Source organism: Ostrinia nubilalis, chromosome 5 (assembly GCF_963855985.1).
Source record: "Ostrinia nubilalis chromosome 5, ilOstNubi1.1, whole genome shotgun sequence".
Classification (NCBI taxonomy): domain Eukaryota; kingdom Metazoa; phylum Arthropoda; class Insecta; order Lepidoptera; family Crambidae; genus Ostrinia; species Ostrinia nubilalis.
The window spans coordinates 12788997-12809302 of record NC_087092.1 but is presented as its reverse complement, the minus strand read 5'-3'; the positions used below and the strand labels follow the sequence as shown (position 1 = coordinate 12809302).

The window sequence follows — 20306 nt, the reverse complement described above, 5'->3', positions numbered from 1 at the left end:
TAGCGCTTGGCGAACACAGATACTAAAATCATTGACCACATGAAGCTAAAAATTTTAGCTAAACCATTGGTCAGTGGTTTCGTTCGTCTGAAAACAACGCCTTGACGCGTTGGACGGGCTTTAGTGTAAATTATGTACATTTAAAAACCCCACTATTTTTAGAGCTTGTTTATTAGTTTTGTGATAAACCATAATGTCACTGGTTGGTTCATATTCTATGGCTGACGAAATGACAGTGTGTTTAAACAACAAAATCAGAAAATTTAAAAGATCTTCGAGACTCAGCGAACAGTATTATTTTTTGTACACCATTGTGGTAAAGGGACCCTTGCTTTCGATGTGGTTGTGGATATTGCATGAATGAGGTTACAGGTGAAGTAACTTTTTGCATCATAACAGCTTACACAATAGTCTAAAATTAATGTTTTGAATTTATGTGCAAAACTGCAAATCAATACAGTATTACAGTTATTATTAGAAAATCAAATGCGTAATTTACTTATTTGAAAATACGTCAGTTGTTATGATGAATAAGATAACCGAATACAAGATCTTTTGAGTTTTTCAGTTCTAGCTAGAATCGAATTAATGCTCAGATAGTATTTTGAAATCCTTTTATTAACACAACAAGTTAGAAAGATTCCCAATAAGCTATTGATTCTTTTATTTTGAGTATGAAGCTTCTATTTTTTTTAATTTCCTGTTTTTCTTTATCAAATGGCTAAACAAGATAAGGATTGGAAATCGTGCAATTGTCTTCTCGTTTTTCTGTCACTAAATGACAAATATACTTATTCTATCTCTATCTACTTAATACCTTTGTTGTTCCAGTCATTGCTCAATGCTCATACAGTTTTCTGTACCTACAACAAGTAAGCAAATTACACGTTTTCTGTATGTATCTGTTACAGAACAGAATCTAGCAATGACGATTGAGTGAACTAAATACTAATTTGAACTTAGAATACTCATTATTGGCACCGGTGACCTTTCGACACCTAATATTTTTTTTATCTTGTGTCTCGCCTTAGTCAGGTCATCCCCATGACCTACCTTAGGTTATGACTAAAATAACTTTTTTAATATTTTGATTAGTGTAACGGCCTTGTTCTTGCACTATTTCCAATCATATGCTTTTAATAGTAGCTAGACATATTAATTTATTACAAAACGAAATTCATTAAAATTGTAGTAATTTTACCCCCTATTTTAGCTTCACCGTAGTCATTATGCTCACATTTCGGCGATTTTATTTTGTTATCGTTTCTCCTTTGTCATTCCAGAAAAAAATCTTCATCATTATATGCCTGTCCGTAACGCTGGTTATATTAATAATAGTGCTAGCGACCTCGCTGAGTTAAGCGGGCCCTGCCGACACCTGGACAGTACGAATTCACTTGGTTGCCGCGTACAATACAACGTGTACATTCGTCTGTATACCATTAACATAGTCGTATGGATGTTGCTTGCATTTCTTTAATACAGCGACATTTTTGTTAACAATTGTCTACATAGTTTATGCATGACCACAGCATTATGCATTGTACGATGTGGCATTGAAATAGGCTGTGTTATGGAATGGGGCTGAGGTGATTTAATTGTCACAAGTCATTAAAACAGATATTATTACCATAATAATAAAATATCATTGACATTGTCCAAGAGTAATTGTTTAATACATTACGAAATTATTAACTAGTTTTATAACACAGTCTGAATGTATTAGATTTAGTGTATTTAATAATACATGTTTTGTTTCATCAATATTGCTATTGAACAAATGCCGTTATGGCTGATAGATTAAACAAAGACAATATAATTGTAAAGTGCAATAAATTGATTGTGCTTTAGGATATTTTATTAGGTCCCTAATCTTCAATATATTATGTAGCTTTGTTGGATATATCGCGCTACTATATACGATAAAATTATGTGTACATAAATTATACCTACACTTAAATTTAATTAAACAATCCTATGTTAAGGGATAGAATAATCACAAATAATGGGGGCACCACACGTTTCTAGTACACAAATCGTTAGTTTAAAATTTGTAACCTTTATTACAATATCATAAAGCTTGTTTTAGTAAGATACATTTATTCTAATCTATTTTCTGTTGAATTGAAACTACAAATAGTACGAGAGCCCACGACCAAAATTTTTGTCTCATAGCAATACGGCCAAAACCGCATCAAATCGATAGATACGATTATCCTGAACTCGAAAATACCAATATCAGACATTTTCCGCGTAGCGTTTGATCTGACCGAATTTTCAAAATTGTCAAAGAATTTTACCGAACTGCATCATAGCAATATGTCTGATTTGCAGACTGTAGTTGAATGATAGTTCTGAGATACCGGAAACATTATTTTCAGACGTTAGTGGTGTAGCGCAAACCCGTAAAATCACTTAAAAAAATTAAAAATGAGACAAAAAAAATGTCTCATAGCAATACGTCTGAAAATCTTTTTTATTAGTAAATTTTGGTTATTTGATGCGAACAAAACAATTTTCAGACGGAAATGTGAACGCATTAAATTTTGAGACCGTTTTGAAAATGTTAACAAATTTTACCGATCGGTATCATAGCAATATGTCTGAAAATTGTTGGACATAATAAAATAAGTTGTCCACATGTGCAAAAAATTTATATCAGACAAATTAAGTGTAGCACCTTCTCTATCATACAACTTTTTGATACACTTAAAGTGTCTGAAAACAGGTTTTTGGTAATCATGGCAGCAATACGAAAAGTTAAAAAAAATAATTATCCGTATTGCTATGATACAGGTCGGCTAAATTTGTTGACATTTTCAAAAATGCGCACAGGCTATATGCTACGCGCAAAATGTCTGAAAACAAACTTTTTCGTAATACAATTATAAAATCTATGTACATTTTCACTATCAGACGTATTGCTATAATACCGACTGTCTTTTTTTTTTGACACAGCAGAAATGGCCTCCCACTCAGTTGCTACACTTTCGACCGTTACTACACACCTAGTCGGGTTCAGAATCATACAATCTAACGATTTTATAGGGTTTTTGCCGTATTGCTATGACACATGGTTTTGGTCGTGGGCTCTCGTACTAAAATTGATTCTGTAGTTATCATTTTATTCAGTTTCAATTAACTCTCTTTTCTAATTTCATGGAGTCCTAGAAAAATAACAAAATGGCTGACTTCAAATAAAACCAAGTATTCAGAAACAGGCTAATGGTGAAACCTTATTAATTTACGAGGTAATTAAACGGCAATCAGTATTTTACCTAATTTAAGTTGTCGAATGATTTATTATTTGCTTAGTTAGTAAAAAGTAGACGCACATAGCTATTCGCAGAAAAACCCTGTTGCAATGCATACTTTTACATGCTTAGTACATTTAAGCTTTTCTTAGTCCTTGATATCGAACGACTATACGCGAGTTTGTATGGAAACAAAGATGCGTTAACGTACCGCCAGAGGGCGCTATCTAAATTCCATACAATTCTCGTTACTCGACGATGTTATGGATCGATAAGAATTCACGTTGCCGAAGATTAATACGTCAATCTTTCGAATAGAGATAAGGCAAAAAGATTAGGATAGCTACTATTTTGAAGAACTTTGACTTTCTGTCATTACTACAACATCACAGAGCTTTAAGAGAAATAATTGAGAAACTAATTATGATTTCAGAATAACGCCTGAAACGATTTTATAAAATAAAAGGCTTGACTGTAAAGTGACGTCATCACTCTGATTTATATGCCTTATAAAGTTTGCAAAGAAAATGTAGAGCAAAAAAATTATAGAATGCCTATTCTCTGTTCTAGAGGTTGATGATAATTAATTATTGACGGGTATAACGAATTGTGACACTCGAGGGGTGTACTAGTTAAGATCTGTTTATTTTCTGTTGAATAATATTTAGTTTGTAACTTCAACCAGGCATCTGCCATCTTGTTTATTAGCAATATTTTGCGGAGGCTGTCGTTAATAAATCGAATATTAAACGTATAGCGAGAGTCTTAAGTAGTTAACTACACTTACGCGACGCGACGCTACATAACGAGTGCCGTCGATATCACATAACGGGTTATTTATTATTGTTATAAATTGCCACAATATAGACTCAACCAACAGTATTGAGTTGCATTTGCGGTAGTCTTTACAGTTACTTTGCGTAGCGTTATGTCGCGTGTCGTCGCGTTAAAAAAGTAAAAACACTTTTTTGCAGTATTTATGACGACAACCTTCTGTTTTATAAACTGAGCAAAATATTGTCACAGTGTTTTTTATCTCTAAGATATTTATAGTATTTACTCATTAATATGTGTGTAAACGGCTTTTTCTTCTTAAATACAATTGCATTTAATTAGTAGCATTTCAATAATTAATTATTCCGCAAATTCTTACATAACTGTTTGTTAAATGGTATATTCAGTACCTTATTCATATTTATCACATGTTTAATATTTTACTAACTGTGATGGAATACTTAGAGTAGGCGCACACGGTTGATTTTTAGTTGGCCGATAGTTGTGCCCGATTTCTAATTGTATGAAGAATCGGCCAAAACGAATCGGCGTAGTGTGCGCACTCCCATACATGCCCATACTGATCAACTGCCCGACTAAACTATCGGCCGACGAAAAATCAACGGTGTGCGCCTACTCTTATTGATGTTATTATTTATCATTATAAAATAAACTGTTTAGCTCAATAATGTTGGCATAGCATTATAATAATGTCCCCTATTAGCTTATTATCACATTTAATTAATCAAAAGACTGTGAGATATAATTTTAATGCCATTTTCAATATTATCGATTGTTAATTTACTTAATTACGTTGAAACCTCGAAAGTTTTTTTTTTATAGTAACCTAATAATTAGTGTTAGTTTCCCTTAAAAAGAAAGGGTGTTACAAATCGTTTATAAAATGTACCAGTAAACCTTACTCGAGATGTAAATATGTTTATAATTTGGAAAGATTACATTTATTTATTTTATTTCGATTTTATTTCTTTTTTTTACCTTCCAAGGCAAATGACGCACGCACTTAAGAGTACGGAGTATTAAAATGTACTGTGTTTTTTATGAGAGACCGGTAGTCTCTGGTCGAGGATATGTGTAAAGCGTACTGTTGCATGCTCGGCGCCAACAGAAGAAGATCATGATCCTAGTGTGCCTGCTCATACTGAGCCTGGTCGTCGTCGGCTACGTATCCAGCATGTTCATGTGAGCGGCCGCTCGCGTGCCGACCGCTAAATGCTCAAAGGTAACTGTTCGCTCCGGCGGGCGGGCGCGGGCCGGGCGTTGGAGAACAGTAACCAGTTTGTAACGCTTAATTGTGACTTGTTTCGCCGTGTTAATACTATTTCCAGCCAGTGCTAGTCTGTGAGTATCTAGGACTGACTGGAAATCATAGACCTCCAGATTTCTGCGTGAAAGGGCCAGACCAAAACAAACTGCCAAACTGGCCCTTCCACTTATTCAATGGAATTAAGATAACTTTAAGGCTGCTCCTTTCTGCTACTGGGTTAAATTTTGATGGTTAATTTAGCCATTCAATTATAATTTCTGTTGTAGAAATGATCAGTCAGATGAGTCGAAGGTGTTATAATTCTTTGAATAGAAACATGGTGGTCATGCACGACATTTTGCAGTCACTTATCAGCTTCAGATTGGGCAACTCGCTTTTACGAAGAAGAAGCTATGCCAATCTTGTAGTTGATGTGCTATGTCGTGAATGGAACGGCACGGCGAAACGTTTGCAATAACGAAACTGTTTCTCGGACGCAACGGACACCCACGGCCGCCCGCTAACCAATACTAGTCACTAATGCGTGTTGTGTTTGTCCATTGTGCAGAAGAAGATAATGATCATGGTGTGCCTACTCGTGTTGGGCCTGATCGCGACGGGCTACGTGTATAACACGTTCTTCTAATTACCGGGGGCAGGTTTGAACTGACGAGTACCATTCTGGGCTTCATAGAACGGCATATTAGTTTACAATGTCGATTGCGTAGATGGCAGTTGTTTTACAATCATAATCATAAATCTAGAGCCATTTCAGAACATGAGTAAGCGCATTGATTCGATCCAAAAGTATTTTTCGGTAATTGAAATTCGATTGGTTATAGAAATTTGCATGGGTCCAATACACTTGAATGTACGTGTATAAAGACCAAAGCTAGTAGGGCCTTGTAAGATGCTGATTTAATTGTAATCTTAAAGTGGTAGCAGAAGTCTTATAAATGCCAGGTTCAACAATATTCGCATTATATCCTCACTCACACTCACGTATTTATTGTTATAATATTTATAAGACATCTTTTTATCCCTATGCATGATTTTGTAGTTAATATTATTTGTGTATTGAAGTATATATTTTTTTATTCATAAAACACCCTGGTTTCCATTGTGACTGTTGCTATAGTTATAATGATACGCCTCAACTCAATTATCTGCAATATAAGGCACAATAAATTATTTAATTGAGATTGGAGGCAGTCAGTATAAAACTATAATCCTACTATAAAATTGAATTCACAGATTTGAAATTAATATAATAATTATGAGGCACCAAGAGAATAATCGATAGCATATTTATTGTGTACCTTTTGCTGCTGTTCCCTGAAAATTAAAGATAAGTATGGGGCCATAAAGGAATCAAATAATACAAATTTATTAATATTACAGTGACAGATTATACTACAAATATTTATTAAAACGATTTTGTTGTCATCAGTATTTATATTATGTATATTTGTAATCATTATTTATTCCATAAAATAAACAAGTGCCTTCGTCGATTACTTGCATCAGTATTCGGAAAACCGGGGTATCAGGCAGAATTATTATTAAATATTTACGCTAGACCTCTATTTTCCTTTTGAATTTTGTAGTATTTATAAAGATGTCTAGCGTATTTACTTAGTTCTTTTTCTTGGGTTGTCTAATTTATGAAAAAACAATTTAAACGTAACAACACGGAATAATTGTAGTTTTTTTGTTAAAATTAAAGTACTTATGAACACAGAACATCTAAGGTCAAGAAGATAATTATGATGTTGAATTGTTGATACAATTATTAATGCTGAATGAATCCTTTCAATTGTTATTAAAATTACATTCATGTTTAGCACGCATTTAATGAAGCAGCATGCAGAAGTCAAATCTTCGATCAAAAATATAAACTTAGGATGACACAATGTTCAAGTTGATTTGAGGTCACTATATTACATAATTATTTTCATATAGGTTTTTCTTATTGGTCGAAGATGATAAACCAAGGTCCGTATTTTGAGACAAATCTCAAAATTCGATTCAATCTCAAGCTTGCTTAAACCTATTCAAGCCTGTTATTGGTTTCAGTATCAAGCCCAATAACAAGGTTTTGAATTTATGTATTTTTGAGTGTAGATTCGAAATTGGGTTCTGTCTCATAGTACGGGCCTAAATTATTATATTGCTTCCTACACACATGGCAAGTATAAATTAGACAACCCTTTTATACCCCCACATTATTTTCTCTTTTAGCACCCTTATTTAATTTTTCTTATTAATTATATATTTTTACTACAGACTTACTAATGTAGACATATTTCACTAGGAAGTTTTTTACGTAATATTGTAATTAGGTACATACAGACAACATTATACAGCAAAGTATACATAATTTAACAGATATTTGGACCCTATACAGTTGCTAGATCTCGTGATAGAACTGACGAGTATACAATATTAGACTTATTTAATTTTACAGTAAGAGACGTATTCCATAGCCTTATTGATAGATTTATTAATTACTCGAATGTAAGTAAGTAGATTTTATTATACGTTTGAAAGTTTATTTTGCTAGTTTTATAGTGAACATTAAATTTGGTTTCCAGGACAGTGAAACAAAGAAATATCGTCGCATTCATAACGGTGCCTGCATTCTGCCTGGCTCGGAGCCCCCGCCCGCGGTCCCGCGCGGCGCCACCCATCAGGGCCCGTTCTGCCACCTTACAGTTGTTAAATCATGAGCATTCGCTTATACTGTTCATTTAATCAAATTATTCTAAGACGCAATAATCCATGATGTAATTAGTAAGTACAATATGTAGACATTAATAACAATACTTAGACCGTTTTCGTGAATTTATTCTTATAACTGAAAGATCTACAGATAATAATCTATTCGTTTAACGGATAAATCCGCCGACGGAATTAGTAATCGTATTATTAGTGTAAACATAGCTAAGCGTGGAAGCTTATAATCAGCCTAAAGACACGACACTTAATCATATTTATGCAACAACTACAATGTCATTTACTATATTTAAATAATATAACTACGCAAAACATATAGTAGCATTTTCAAAACCTACGATCTTTAATTAAAACGGGTAATATTAAAGGGCAGAAAGACAGTACAAGTTATCAGTATTCGAATCGGTACAGCGGTACACACGGAAGAAAGGTTCTACCTCACCTTATACGAGTAATTCGCAGCGTAACTGCAAGTGAGATTACTTGCGCCAAAATAGGTATGATGTTCAGCCGAATGTTTGATTTTGGAAGAGTGGTGTAGCCGTAAGGTTGCAACCTGCGCGCGAGGCGCCGGCCCCGGCTGTCGCGGCCCTCCCTGGCACGCAGACTGGCCCCACCGGGCCCCACGGCTGGCCCCCGCGCAGCCGGGGCCGGCGGCTTCGCCCGCTCACAGCATATCGCGCCGGCGTGCCGACGCCGTAGCAATAATGTTCGATTACAATTGTAAAATTGTTTTAACTTTCGAATGTGTGATAGTAGATGCAGTTGTTGTTTAGTTAACTTTATAATATAATGAATTGTTATTGTGAGTGTAACTTTTAATAAACAGTAAGAGTACTTTAAAAACTTTTCAATATAGTAATACAGTCATACAAATTTGGGGCTTTTCGATCAGATTTATAGTTGGATGAATTATTGAAATTTAATTTCGTACCTTTTAAGACGCTCTTCGTTGTACAGTAAGATACATAATGTAGCCGTTTTAGCTAGGATAAATTTTTTAATAAATTTGGAGGTACCAGTCTTCAGCAATATAATAATAGTTATCGAACAGTATTTTACGTTTGTAATATTACTTACATTTTCGTAGAGAAAATTCACTCGAAAATTTAAGCACCAACATTATATTAGCATTTTCCTATAAGAAAATAATTATATTTAATGATAATTAAAAGATATTTGCGAAGGTTTAAAGTAGTCATCATAATGGCATATTGTTGAAATGTGGATATTAAGGATTTGAGAGGAGCGATGCGAAAAACGGCACTAAAGCCCTGCCCTCGCCCCGCGTCCCGCATATAAGAATATGAAGCAATGTTAATTTTAACATTTATAGCATAATTAGATTTTTATCCTTAAATGTAGGATTTCATCTAGTTGCCTTCGTAACGGTAGAGAAATTAGGTGATACCTTTTCTCTCGGTAGCTTCATTATAAAGTGAGGTCAGTCGCAATTCCACTCGCCAGTCAATTGTTGCTTGTCTTCCGAGCAGGCGCTAGTCCCCTCGCTGCCGGCCGGCGTCGCCGCGGGCGGCTGTCGGGATGGACTGTCGCCTGGACAGCATTAGTACTCCGGCACTCTTAGCGCAAGGCTGCCTTTCAATAAATTAATTGCTGCATCAAACAGCTTCAAATTGGCGTCAAGGCAGATAGCGCCACCGACTCCCGGAGAAGTCCAGTACCTGCAATAAACGCAATTTGCGTATTAGAGTACGAATTACAACGGCTATAACGGCTGTACAGACCAAACTCCCACCTAATGTTGTCAATTACGTACATGATTCACCATGTGCCGTTGAATGAATTTCGCTGTTGTATTTCTTAGTTAAGACAGCCTCTAAGAACTGACTGAATGCAAAGATGTGTTCTAGAATTAATTACGTTTAATGTTTAAATATGGACTTGCGCTAAGATGCTTTGGAGATCAATCCCTAGTCGGCATCCAGCGGCGACGCCTTGCCCAGTGCAGCCTGCATTCGGCGCGCACTCCCGCGCTCATCTCGACGTCATCGCGCTGACACTAGCTAGTTGCATCTAACCTCATCGTATTTCTAGTATAAGATTAACTGGTCTCGTTGCGAGACCGCGTACCTGACACCAATGTATCGTAATGGTAGGAGGAGCCGCAGTGTCGCACTGCGAGCGAGCCCACGGGCTCGGCTTCTCCGAGAACATTCGCACAACGCGCGGAGCAAGCTTCCGCAGTCGGCAGGGGAGTTGCGATCGCTTACAACGACCGACTCCCCGCTCGAGTTTATTTGTAAAATAAAGTGTTAGAGTAGGCATAACAAACTTCTAGTCAGCTTTCAATGATCTCTTATTCTGATAATCGTAATAATATCGCAGTTATAATCCTTCTGTTACTAGTGTACATAAGTGAGGTCCCGTGTTCAAGCGTCCGCGGCACACGTGTGCGGATCGAGACGCGCGTTCTAACAAATCTCAATGTTATCGTGAAACATAAATAGATATTTTCATAATCAATAGTATTGCATAATGTTGATTGGATTGCTAATTTTGTATAAGTACACAATTAGTATAGTTTATATACTTATGTGTCAATTCTTATAGCGTTTTATTACATTACCAGATGATAGCTAGTAAGTGTTAAACGTAATCCAAATACATAACTAACAGTGCTGTTTATTAAGCTTATTCGACAGTTTTTGTTCACATGATAATGAATGAAGATATACCCTTGTAAACTCTATCAATTATGAAACACTATTTAGACTTTATAATCAAATTCAATTCGGTAGATCCGTAACTGTTTATACATAATAAAACTGTTTAATTATCTTCTGGAAATTATGCTTGTGAATTTAAGAAACAACGAACATTCAAATGTATTTGTAAGATAATAAAATCATGCGTTTTGGACATTCCATAAATTCCAATTTATTAAAATGAGAAAGGAATTTATATTTTGTGTGGCTGTTCTATCTATACGTTTGTTTATCTCGCAAATATATTCCCCGCAAGCGTATCCTATAACATAGCATTCTGCTTGCTGCAGAATACCCTAATAATACGTGTAGGGTGTCCCCTACTTTATTTGTTGTGATACCGGCAAACGTCATCTTGCAATCTCATTAAACAATTATATTATAATATCCTACTGTTGTAAGTGTTATTGATTCTTTACAAATTAATATAATATAGAATTTACTGTAGCAGTTTAACGATAAATGGGGTAACCAATTGTGACTTCGTCTTAGACACATTTTAAAACTTAAAGTTTCAAATACTTAACTCTCTCACCAAATAGAATTATCATCTCTCACAAACCTAGAAGATTGTTAAAACCTTATGTGATTGCAATCTGGCTGACTGCCCGTGTGATTGGCATATAAAATTTTACATAAAAATGACCTGTTGCTGGTATCATAGCAAAATTACAGCAATGCCAACAGCTGCGTTGAATAATCCCGCAAGTTTATTGCTGTACCCACTGTTAGTATACCCGATCATATTGCCAGTAGTCAACGGTAAACCTTTGCCAACACACTGCTTAGGGACATCAGCAACCAACTCAAGTATTCGAATCCCTGTGCTCCCCGCTTAAAGGGTAAATATTGTGGCAAGGCGTTGGCGGACTGGCAGTGTGGCCGTGTATACCTTATAATATTGTTTATTGGTAGAGTCGCTAGACTTCGATTGTAGTTAAATGTTCGTAATTAACAAGTATCCTCAAATTGTGCTTTGTTCTTTCAAACTATTTGATGTTGCTTGACGTTAAATAATGTGAAACATTGAAAATATTAGAGTCTATTATTTCATTTTAAATCGTGTTACTTTATAACATTTGTTTAGTTTAGACGAAAATGTTGAAATACATAGTTTAGTATGGTTCTACGAAAGTTTCTTGTACCTATATAAGTATTTCAGAATTTATATTAAAATTGTATCCCTCTTTATGATAAATTGTCTTGTAATCTTCTTATAAAGGAACACTGAAAACTAAACTATCATAACTAAAGTATTGTATTACAAATTAACAGTGAGATTCTGGACACACAATGTAAAATTCAAGTTAGATTGGTTTTATAGTCATATTCTGTACGTAGGTTATCAATCTGAAATTCTCTCATAATTATAAAATAAACGGTGTTTTCTGCTGTAAAATTTCGTTTTCATGTAAATAAATCCCTGTCCTGTAGGCCTAAGATGCGCGCCGTTATAACTATAAATATAAGATGGCGTGAAAACCGCCTATCACGGCGCGCATCTTAGGCCTTCTGAATCTTAGATCATCAAGCGAGTTAATTCCACCACATATTACCTACTAAGAAAATTCTTCGTTTTTGCCTATCTTATCTCTTCTTTACAAAATTGCAAATAGTAATAAAAAGACAACATGGAATTGAGATCGCCATTTGTACTGTTGAGTGCGATGGTCTACTCTAATTTTATTTTGGCCCAAAGGTTAACTGGATAAGAATGCCATTACAGTATTGATTCCTAAGGTAAAAAATGCGGTAAAATTTGAATTTTGGCGCCTCGTCTCGTTTCATTAAACCATAGAGCAAAATAATCCTATACCACAAAGCCACGCTATTGGCTAATCTTCGTTTTTGTCACAGATAAGGATTTTGTAGGTTTTTGTATTTCTTCTTTTTTGATGATGTTGGCAATACACGTCGAGGTCGACTTGATTTGTGCCATTTTCAAGTTTATAGGTGATACGAGTTACAAAATGAGATCAAGTACTGATATAATGAAGGATGATAGATGAGTTTTTGTATTTTAAGAAGTATAGATGACCCACGCTGAACTGTCCCGCCAAACTCAATGACAGGGGGGCGCTACCATCGTTCAACTTTATGGTTTCCAACATGGCAAAAATCGGAACCAGCGATTCGGTATTGACGGTGGCGCCCCGCTGTCAATGTCATCGATAGGACAGTTCAGTATTTTGGAACTATATATCATTTATTTGGTTGGCAATGAAAAAACTAAAAAAGCCTTTCTTCTAATGACCACCAAGTATAGTTCCAAAATACTGGACTGTCCTGTCGATGACATTGACAGTGGGGCGCCACCGTCAATACCGGATTGCTGGTTCAGATTTTTGCCATGTTGGAAACCATATAGTTGAACGATGGTAGCGCCCCCCTGTCATTGAGTTTGGCGGGACAGTTCAGCGTGGGTCATCTATAGCTCATTTTAAATTTAGCATTGTAGGGTTGACATTTCAGTAAATTAAAAAGTAAAATGTCAAATAATGACAGTGACAGCTGGACAGGATTGGCGTTTTTTTCCAAATAAATGCGGTGTTGTATTATTCGTGCGCAATTTTAGTAGATTTCTTCAAGGATTGTTGCTATTTACTGATCAAAAATGAATGCACCGCCAACCTTTGAATCGTTCCTTCTTTATGACGGAGAAAAGAAGTGAGTACATGGTGCTTAGTTCCATTTTGTTACTTCTTGTTTGTATCATGACTGGATTTCATTGATTTTCTATCTAACAACATTACATTTTCAGAGTACAAAAAGAAGAGGACACCAAAGTTACCAATGCTGCGATATTTACCGTAAACAAAGAAGACCACACGCTCGGAAACATGATCAGACAGTATGTTATGTTCTAATGAAATAAAACTGATCCAAAATAGAGATTGGTTTAAATGCATTATTTGCAATCTCTTGTTATTGTTGCAGCCAACTGCTTAAGGATCCTAAGGTACTTTTTGCAGGCTACAAAGTACCTCATCCGTTGGAACACAAATTTGTACTGCGCATTCAAACAACCTCTGACTATACCCCACAAGAAGCATTCATGAACGCTATTACTGATTTGACATCTGAACTGTCTTTATTTGAAGAGAGATTCAAGGTAGGCCAATAAATTTTATAATTTTAAGAAATACTATTTCCAAGTTTCACAAACTTGTTTAGAATAAGTAATGCTTTATTATATTTTTTACATTACTGTATATTTATGCCATTTTAACACTGGCTTTGAGCTTAATGGTTAGTTATTTATTTTATTTTCCGTTTTTATACTGTTTATTATCCTAATAAAATTATTATTAAAATAAAGAAACTCTAGTTCCAACATGCACATTGTTATATGAGTTACATTATGCACTCACAGCTTGACATTTCGGCTGCTATGCTGCAGCCGTGGTCCGTGGTCACAAGTGGTCTGCTTGTTTCTCTATTTTACTTTAAATGGAACAAGAAAGTTTTAAATCTTATAATTATTGTTTCAGGAAGCAATCAAAGAAAAGAAGGAAGGATTGGATTAATTTAGAATTAATTAGAATAATTATATAAGAACTAGGTATAATCAAATACATATTTTGCATAAATCAAGATTTTTTGTAATTTGTAAAAACCTTCCTAAAAATAAACAACTAATGACTTTTGAGAGTAAAAACTATTTGTGATTTCATAAAAGACCTTTAGCTAAATAATGAAACACATTTTATATTAAATTAATTTTATTACTTATAAAAGATTATAATATTTTGGTGTTCATTTTCATTGCTATGAAGTAAAAGTATGTAGTACAAATTGTACATAAGGTTAAAACATGATTGTGATGAAATAGATCAGTTTGTGCCATGTGATTACATAATTATATCTTTCTCAATGTGCATTATGCCAGATAATGCAAATGAAAAAATAAAAACCATTCACCTGATTACTATAAAAATAACATGCAAATATTTAATTTATGATAAAAAGATCAATTCTTCTTATTTACAAACATTGTTTAAAATATTAAACTAGCGAATAACTGATGCTATTGCAATGGTAAATATTAATAAATAATTAATACCTACTGAAACAAGAAACAACAACAACGGTAACATTAAAACTAAATGATTAATAAATAATCCTTAAAACGTTTCTTCTTCATCACAGTTCTCTGTTGCATGACCGAACACTGAAACAAAAAAAGAGCACATAAGTTTACCAATGGAAACGTGGTTTATTAGAAACTATTCGGTTTTTAAGTTGAAAATGCAGTTAGTAAAACATCTGAGTAAAGCAAATTGCTTTTATTTTGTAAACGATAAACAAGCAACCTGTTTTGCGCGTTCTCTTTTAGCTTTATACTATAGAAAAAAACATAGTATGTATGTATACTATACAGGTTGCCGTATCGAATCCACTTCAAAAAATATAACGGAGATACGATTATATCGCGTTTGGCTGAACCGATTTTGATTATACACTCGACATCAAATAAATCGCACCTCCCGCGACAAGCATTTTCAAACGTATGCTTCCCCACTTCCCACCAATATTGGCACCGTTTGAAAGCCTAGTTCTGACCTTCATTTCATTAAAGGAAAGGTTTTTACCACAAAAATGTGTCTTTAGAAGGATCCAGAGTCACTTCTTCAAAAAATAGGTAGTTACGCTAGAGCCAACTTTTATGGCTATAAAACTGTTAAGTTGGGATTAATCGCTATCCATCTGTTAAAGAGGACACGTGAGATCATTATTTGGTTTTATAACCATAAAAATTGGTCTAATTGATCCCATAGGTGGGAGGCATTTTTTCAAGTCACATTTATGGTATATGTTAATCATTTATTAAGAAATTAATGTGTTTTTCTTTAAGGATATTTATTGGGCTTTCAAATAACACCAATATTGTTGGGGCACCATGATTGTGTCAGAAGAAAATCGTTAAAGTTCGCGTCGCGGAAGGTGCGGTTTATTTGATGTTGAGTATAGTTGGAAATCAGAAAGTTGCATTTCCTTTTCTCATTTTATTTAATCTAGAAACATAACAAGCACTTGTGTACCTTCACAAATATCGCAGTAGGGTCGTGGCGCGGGTGGCGCCTTTTTGGCGGCGCTTGGCGGCGGCGCGTCGCTGTCGGCGGCCTGGCGCGGGCAGTCCTCGGTGTCGTGGGCGTCGAACACATCGCAGATGTCGCAGAACAGACGCGGCGCTACGGCGCGGGGCTTGCGGCCGTTACTGGATACACATAAAAATATGAATACTGGATAACTTTTATTACCATCCGGAAAGTTTTTCTATATTTTACAGTCGACAGCACATTCAGACTATACATTCATATTGTAACTAAGATGGTAAGATGCCAGTGTTTACTTGATAATGATATGCTGTCGTCTGCAACATACGATGCTTAATATTTCAAAAAAACTCTGCGCATGAGTTAATAGTTAAATAATAATAATAGAAACAATCCCAATGTAGGGGCCAGAAGAAAAGAATTTAAAAAGGATCTGATGCGCAAAATAATTTTGCATTATTATAAATACACTAGCTTTCCGCCCGCGGCGTGTGGAATTTTTTTCTGTCACAGAAAAACTTTATGCGCGCGTTCCTGTTTCAAAAACCAGGATAAAAACTATCCTATGTCCTTTCCCGGGACTCAAACTATCTCTGTTAAATTTCATCGAAATCGGTTCCATCAGTGGTTTAGGCGTGAAAGAGTGACAGACAGACAGAGTTACTTTCGCATTTATAATATTAGTATAGATTATTATAATGACAAAAAAGATACGGATCTGGCGCAAGATCTCTTCTTTCAGAAAACAACAGTAAAGTATGTACGGTACAAGATCAAAGAACTCACAAGACAGGCGAGTCGTTGACGAGCGAGCCGCCTTCCAGGGCTTGCACTCGCGCCATCAGCTGCTCGTTCTTGCGCTGCATGTCCACGATCACGGAGTTCAGGAAGCTCACCTGCCCATCAAGCATCTCCTTGTCTTCGGACCTGCACACAAATTAGTCAGGTCTCTACTATTCCTATATTTTATCAATAGTTTTCGCCCTTTATTCACAGTCGAGAGGAAAATGGGAATATAAATTCCCAATTGGGTTTGCTGGACGTTCGTTCGTTTCAGACAAATAACGTCCATTGCTGGACAAAGGCCTCCCTCAAGGATTTTCATATTCCGGTCTTGCGCTGTCCGCATCTAGGTTCTTCCAGCGACCTTCACCAGATCGTCGATCCACCTAGTGGGAGGCCTGCCCATGCTACGTCTTCTGGCCCGTGGTCGTCACTCGAGAACTTTTCTGCACCAATACGAGCTATGTGGCCTGCCCAAGGTGCTGTACGTAACTAATTCTAAATCTACCTCTAATTTAGACTATCATTTTCGAATTTTTATTCCCATTTGCCTTCGAAGGCAATCTCCGCGGGGCGACTACTATTAGTTGATTTAAATATTAAAAAAGTATTTGAAGTGTTATTCAAGCATATTATAATGCTATAACTAATCAAGAATGAACTTACTTTTGCGTAGGATTGTCTCCTTGACCCAACACGCCCATTGCGTTGTTATCATTTTTGTCTCTAATATCATTGCCCTTCGACGCCAGTTCCTTCTGTAGTAACACCTTTTCTCTTTCTGCTATTTCGACTTTGGCTTTATTAGTCTGAAATCAAATAAAATATTTAGTTTTAAGAAGTATTTTTAACTCAATCTAGACTAAGAATCTAAAAATTTTTCATACCTTAATCTCTTCCTGTAATCTGTTAATTATATCTTCCTTCAGCTTTAAATCTTTTAGTTTGTGTTCGATGTCATTCTTTAGGCCGTTGATCACAGATTCGCTATTTGCTAAAGCTTCCGCGCTCGACTTCCGAGTGGCTTGTAACTCGAGAGTTAATTTTTCTAACTTTGAGTCCCTTTCTACGACAGACGTCTGCTGGACTGAGAGCAGTTCCAACTTCTGAGACAATTCTAACACTTGTTTTTCTGCTTCACTTAGTTTGGATTGAAGATCACCCTGTTTAGTAATTTCTCCTTTCAACTTTTCTTTGGACTCGTCTAGCCCTTTCTCATATTCGTGCAATTTGACTTTGAGATCATGCTTAACTCGTTTACTTTCTTTTTTGTATTCGTCAAACTGCGCCTGCAACTGTTTGTTGAGGTCTTCGTAGTTAGATTTCTGTCCGTCATTAATGTTAGACAACTGCTTAATGTCTTGCTCAGACTTCGTCAATAGCTGCTCCAACTCAGTCACCTTATCCTTGGTTTTTTGCAATTCGTCCAATTGTTTCTCTTTTTCGGCGAGCGTGCTTTGTAACGATTTGGTTAAATTATTCAGAGATTCTACTTCATTTCTATATTTCTCATTGATTTGAGCATTCTCTTCTTGTAACCGTTTTACAGTTTGCTGCGTTTCATTGGTTTCCGTCTGTAAAGAGCTATTAACTTTAATTAGCTGCGCTTCTCTTTCCTCAACTAAAGCGTCTTTGCTAGTTATATCTTTTCTAAGTTGACTGATTTCTTCTTCTAACACCTTTATCTTATTTGATTCTGTTTCGCTTTTCTCATTTTGAGATTTCAACGTAACTTCCTTTTCATTTAAAGATTTCTTCAATTCACTATTAATATCAATATGTTCCTGTAGTTTCTTGGTAGCACCTTCGTGTTCTTCTTTTAACTTGTTCAATTCATTTAGGCCTTCAGTACATTTGGCTTCTAACGTCGATTTATCTTGTACAAGAACAGTTATTTCTTTTCTTAGTGCTTCTACCTGACTCAATTGATCCTTTAATAGTGATTCTTCGGCTGAAGAATTAGCTATAAGGTTTTCGTACTTCTGTTTCAAGGAGGAACTTTCCATGACTACATTATTTAGTTTCTCCTCCAACTGTTTCTTACTTTCTGTAACTTTATTTAACTCTTCATTTACTTGTACAAATTGGCGATCTTTTTCATTTACTATTTCTAAATTCGATTTAATATCAACGTCCAGCATTTCTAGTTTCAATGTAAGTTCTTTTATAACATTTTGTTTTTCTTCTAGCTGTCCTTGTAGTTTAGTTTCTTCCGATTTGAGATTATTCGTTTCTTGGTTAGCAGCAGCTATTTGACTTTGGGCTTCAGATAATTCTTTTTCAAATTTAGTTTTTTGGTTATTCAATTGTGTGGTCATATCTTCCAATATTCTTTGTAAGGAATCTTCATGCTTTCGTGCTTCCTCCAATTTATTATTAAGATCATTTTGCGCTTCTGTCAGCTGGTCTACTTTTTCCATTAATTTTACTTCGGAAGATTCTCCATCTGCTTTCAAAATATTAATTTCTTCTTTATATCTCTCAATATCCACTTCCAGCTTTTTACGTATGCTTTCGAATTCTCCGTTAATTTCTTGTTCTTTTTGTTTTAGGGTCTCAATTTCTTGTTTGATGTTTGTATTCTCATCGAGCAATTTATCGTTATTAACTTCCAAGTCTTTAATGCGGTTAGTCGCTTCTGACATTTGTGTTTCTATTTCTTTGATTTTATTTTCCGAATGCTTGACCTTTTCAAGATGTTCGTCAACAGATTGTACCAGTTGTCCTCGCTCTGCAGAAAAGTCTTCTTGTAACTTAAAAAGCTTTTGTTTTAGTTCTTGTTCTATTCTTCCATGATTATTTGAAGCTTCCCTGTGCTTATCTTTAAGTTCTTGGAGTTCCTTCTCAGTTTCCTTCAAATGTTGAGATAATTGATTAAACTGTTCATTAGAATCAGTTGCTTGACCTGTGAGGTTCATGTATTCGTTTTCAATCTTTTCTTTGGATTTTTGGAGTTCGTTACATTTCTCGATATTACTATCAAGTTGACGTTTGTGTTCACCGATCTCCAATTCCATGGTGGATATTTTTGCTTTCAGGTCATTATTATTTTGGGTCAGCTCAGCTACTAATTGTTTTAACTTTTCATTTTCTTCTTTCAATGCCTTTAATTCGTCAGCATTTACAGTGAACTGAGAATTAAGGGAATCTAATTCAACTTTACTTTGGTCCAACGCTTGTTTATGAATTTTTATTTCGTTCATTAATTCTTCAATTTTAGAGTTACGGTCATCGATTTCTTTTTTGTGTTCTTCTGCGATTTTACTGTGTTTTATATTGAAGTTTGCTGTAGCTTGTTCATAATCGTCTTTTAATTTGATTATCTCTTTATCTCTTTCAGTAATAGTTTGTTTATATTCAGTTATAAGTTTTTCAGTAGAACTGTTGGAGACGTTAGATTCTGATAGCAACCTTTCATAATCTTTAGTTTTTGAAGAAAGGTTTTTCTGTAATTCGATTATTTCGACTTTATTCTTTTCATTTTGTTGCGACACTTCATTCAATAATGATTCGTATTCATTCACTTTGTTCGTATATTCATCTTTGACACGAGTTATTTCTTCTTGTAACAATTTACAAGCAGCTTCTTGTTTCCGCTTGGAATCTTCTAATTGCTCTAAATCTAATACTTTGGCACTTAGTTCCATTTTCAGTTTTGTTATTTCTTTGTTTAGATTAACTTCGTGTTCTTTGCTAGCACCCATGACTG

The 20306-nt window shown here is 35.2% G+C and overlaps 3 protein-coding genes across 4 annotated transcripts in view; 2 read left to right on the top strand and 1 right to left on the bottom strand.

Annotated features, from left to right (window-relative positions):
- Positions 1–8590, top strand: part of LOC135071961 (syntaxin-1A) — a 58802-nt gene extending 50212 nt beyond the window's left edge. Inside the window, exons 8-9 of the mRNA XM_063965867.1 lie at positions 5158–5271; positions 7890–8590. Of these exons, the coding sequence (XP_063821937.1) occupies positions 5158–5235 (78 nt within the window). The 3' untranslated portion in view covers positions 5236–5271; positions 7890–8590. The remainder of the gene's footprint in view (positions 1–5157; positions 5272–7889) is intronic.
- Positions 8591–13257: 4667 nt separating this feature from the next.
- The window catches only part of LOC135071956 (DNA-directed RNA polymerase II subunit RPB11), a 212472-nt gene continuing 205423 nt past the window's right edge, over positions 13258–20306 (top strand). The window contains exons 1-4 of one of the 2 annotated variants that reach the window (XM_063965860.1): positions 13258–13424; positions 13519–13608; positions 13695–13869; positions 14249–14302. In XM_063965860.1, the coding sequence (XP_063821930.1) occupies positions 13372–13424; positions 13519–13608; positions 13695–13869; positions 14249–14284 (354 nt within the window). In that variant the 5' untranslated portion in view covers positions 13258–13371 and the 3' untranslated portion in view covers positions 14285–14302. Of the gene's footprint in view, positions 13425–13518; positions 13609–13694; positions 13870–14248; positions 14352–20306 lie in introns of those variants that run through there. The other variant, XM_063965859.1, reaches the window with a different exon arrangement.
- Positions 14462–20306, bottom strand: part of LOC135071957 (restin homolog) — a 52998-nt gene continuing 47153 nt past the window's right edge. The window contains exons 14-18 of the mRNA XM_063965861.1: positions 17485–20303; positions 17264–17406; positions 16601–16741; positions 15800–15975; positions 14462–14928 (exon numbers count right to left, since the gene is read on the bottom strand). Coding sequence (XP_063821931.1) covers positions 14882–14928; positions 15800–15975; positions 16601–16741; positions 17264–17406; positions 17485–20303 — 3326 coding nt within the window. The 3' untranslated portion in view covers positions 14462–14881. The remainder of the gene's footprint in view (positions 14929–15799; positions 15976–16600; positions 16742–17263; positions 17407–17484; positions 20304–20306) is intronic.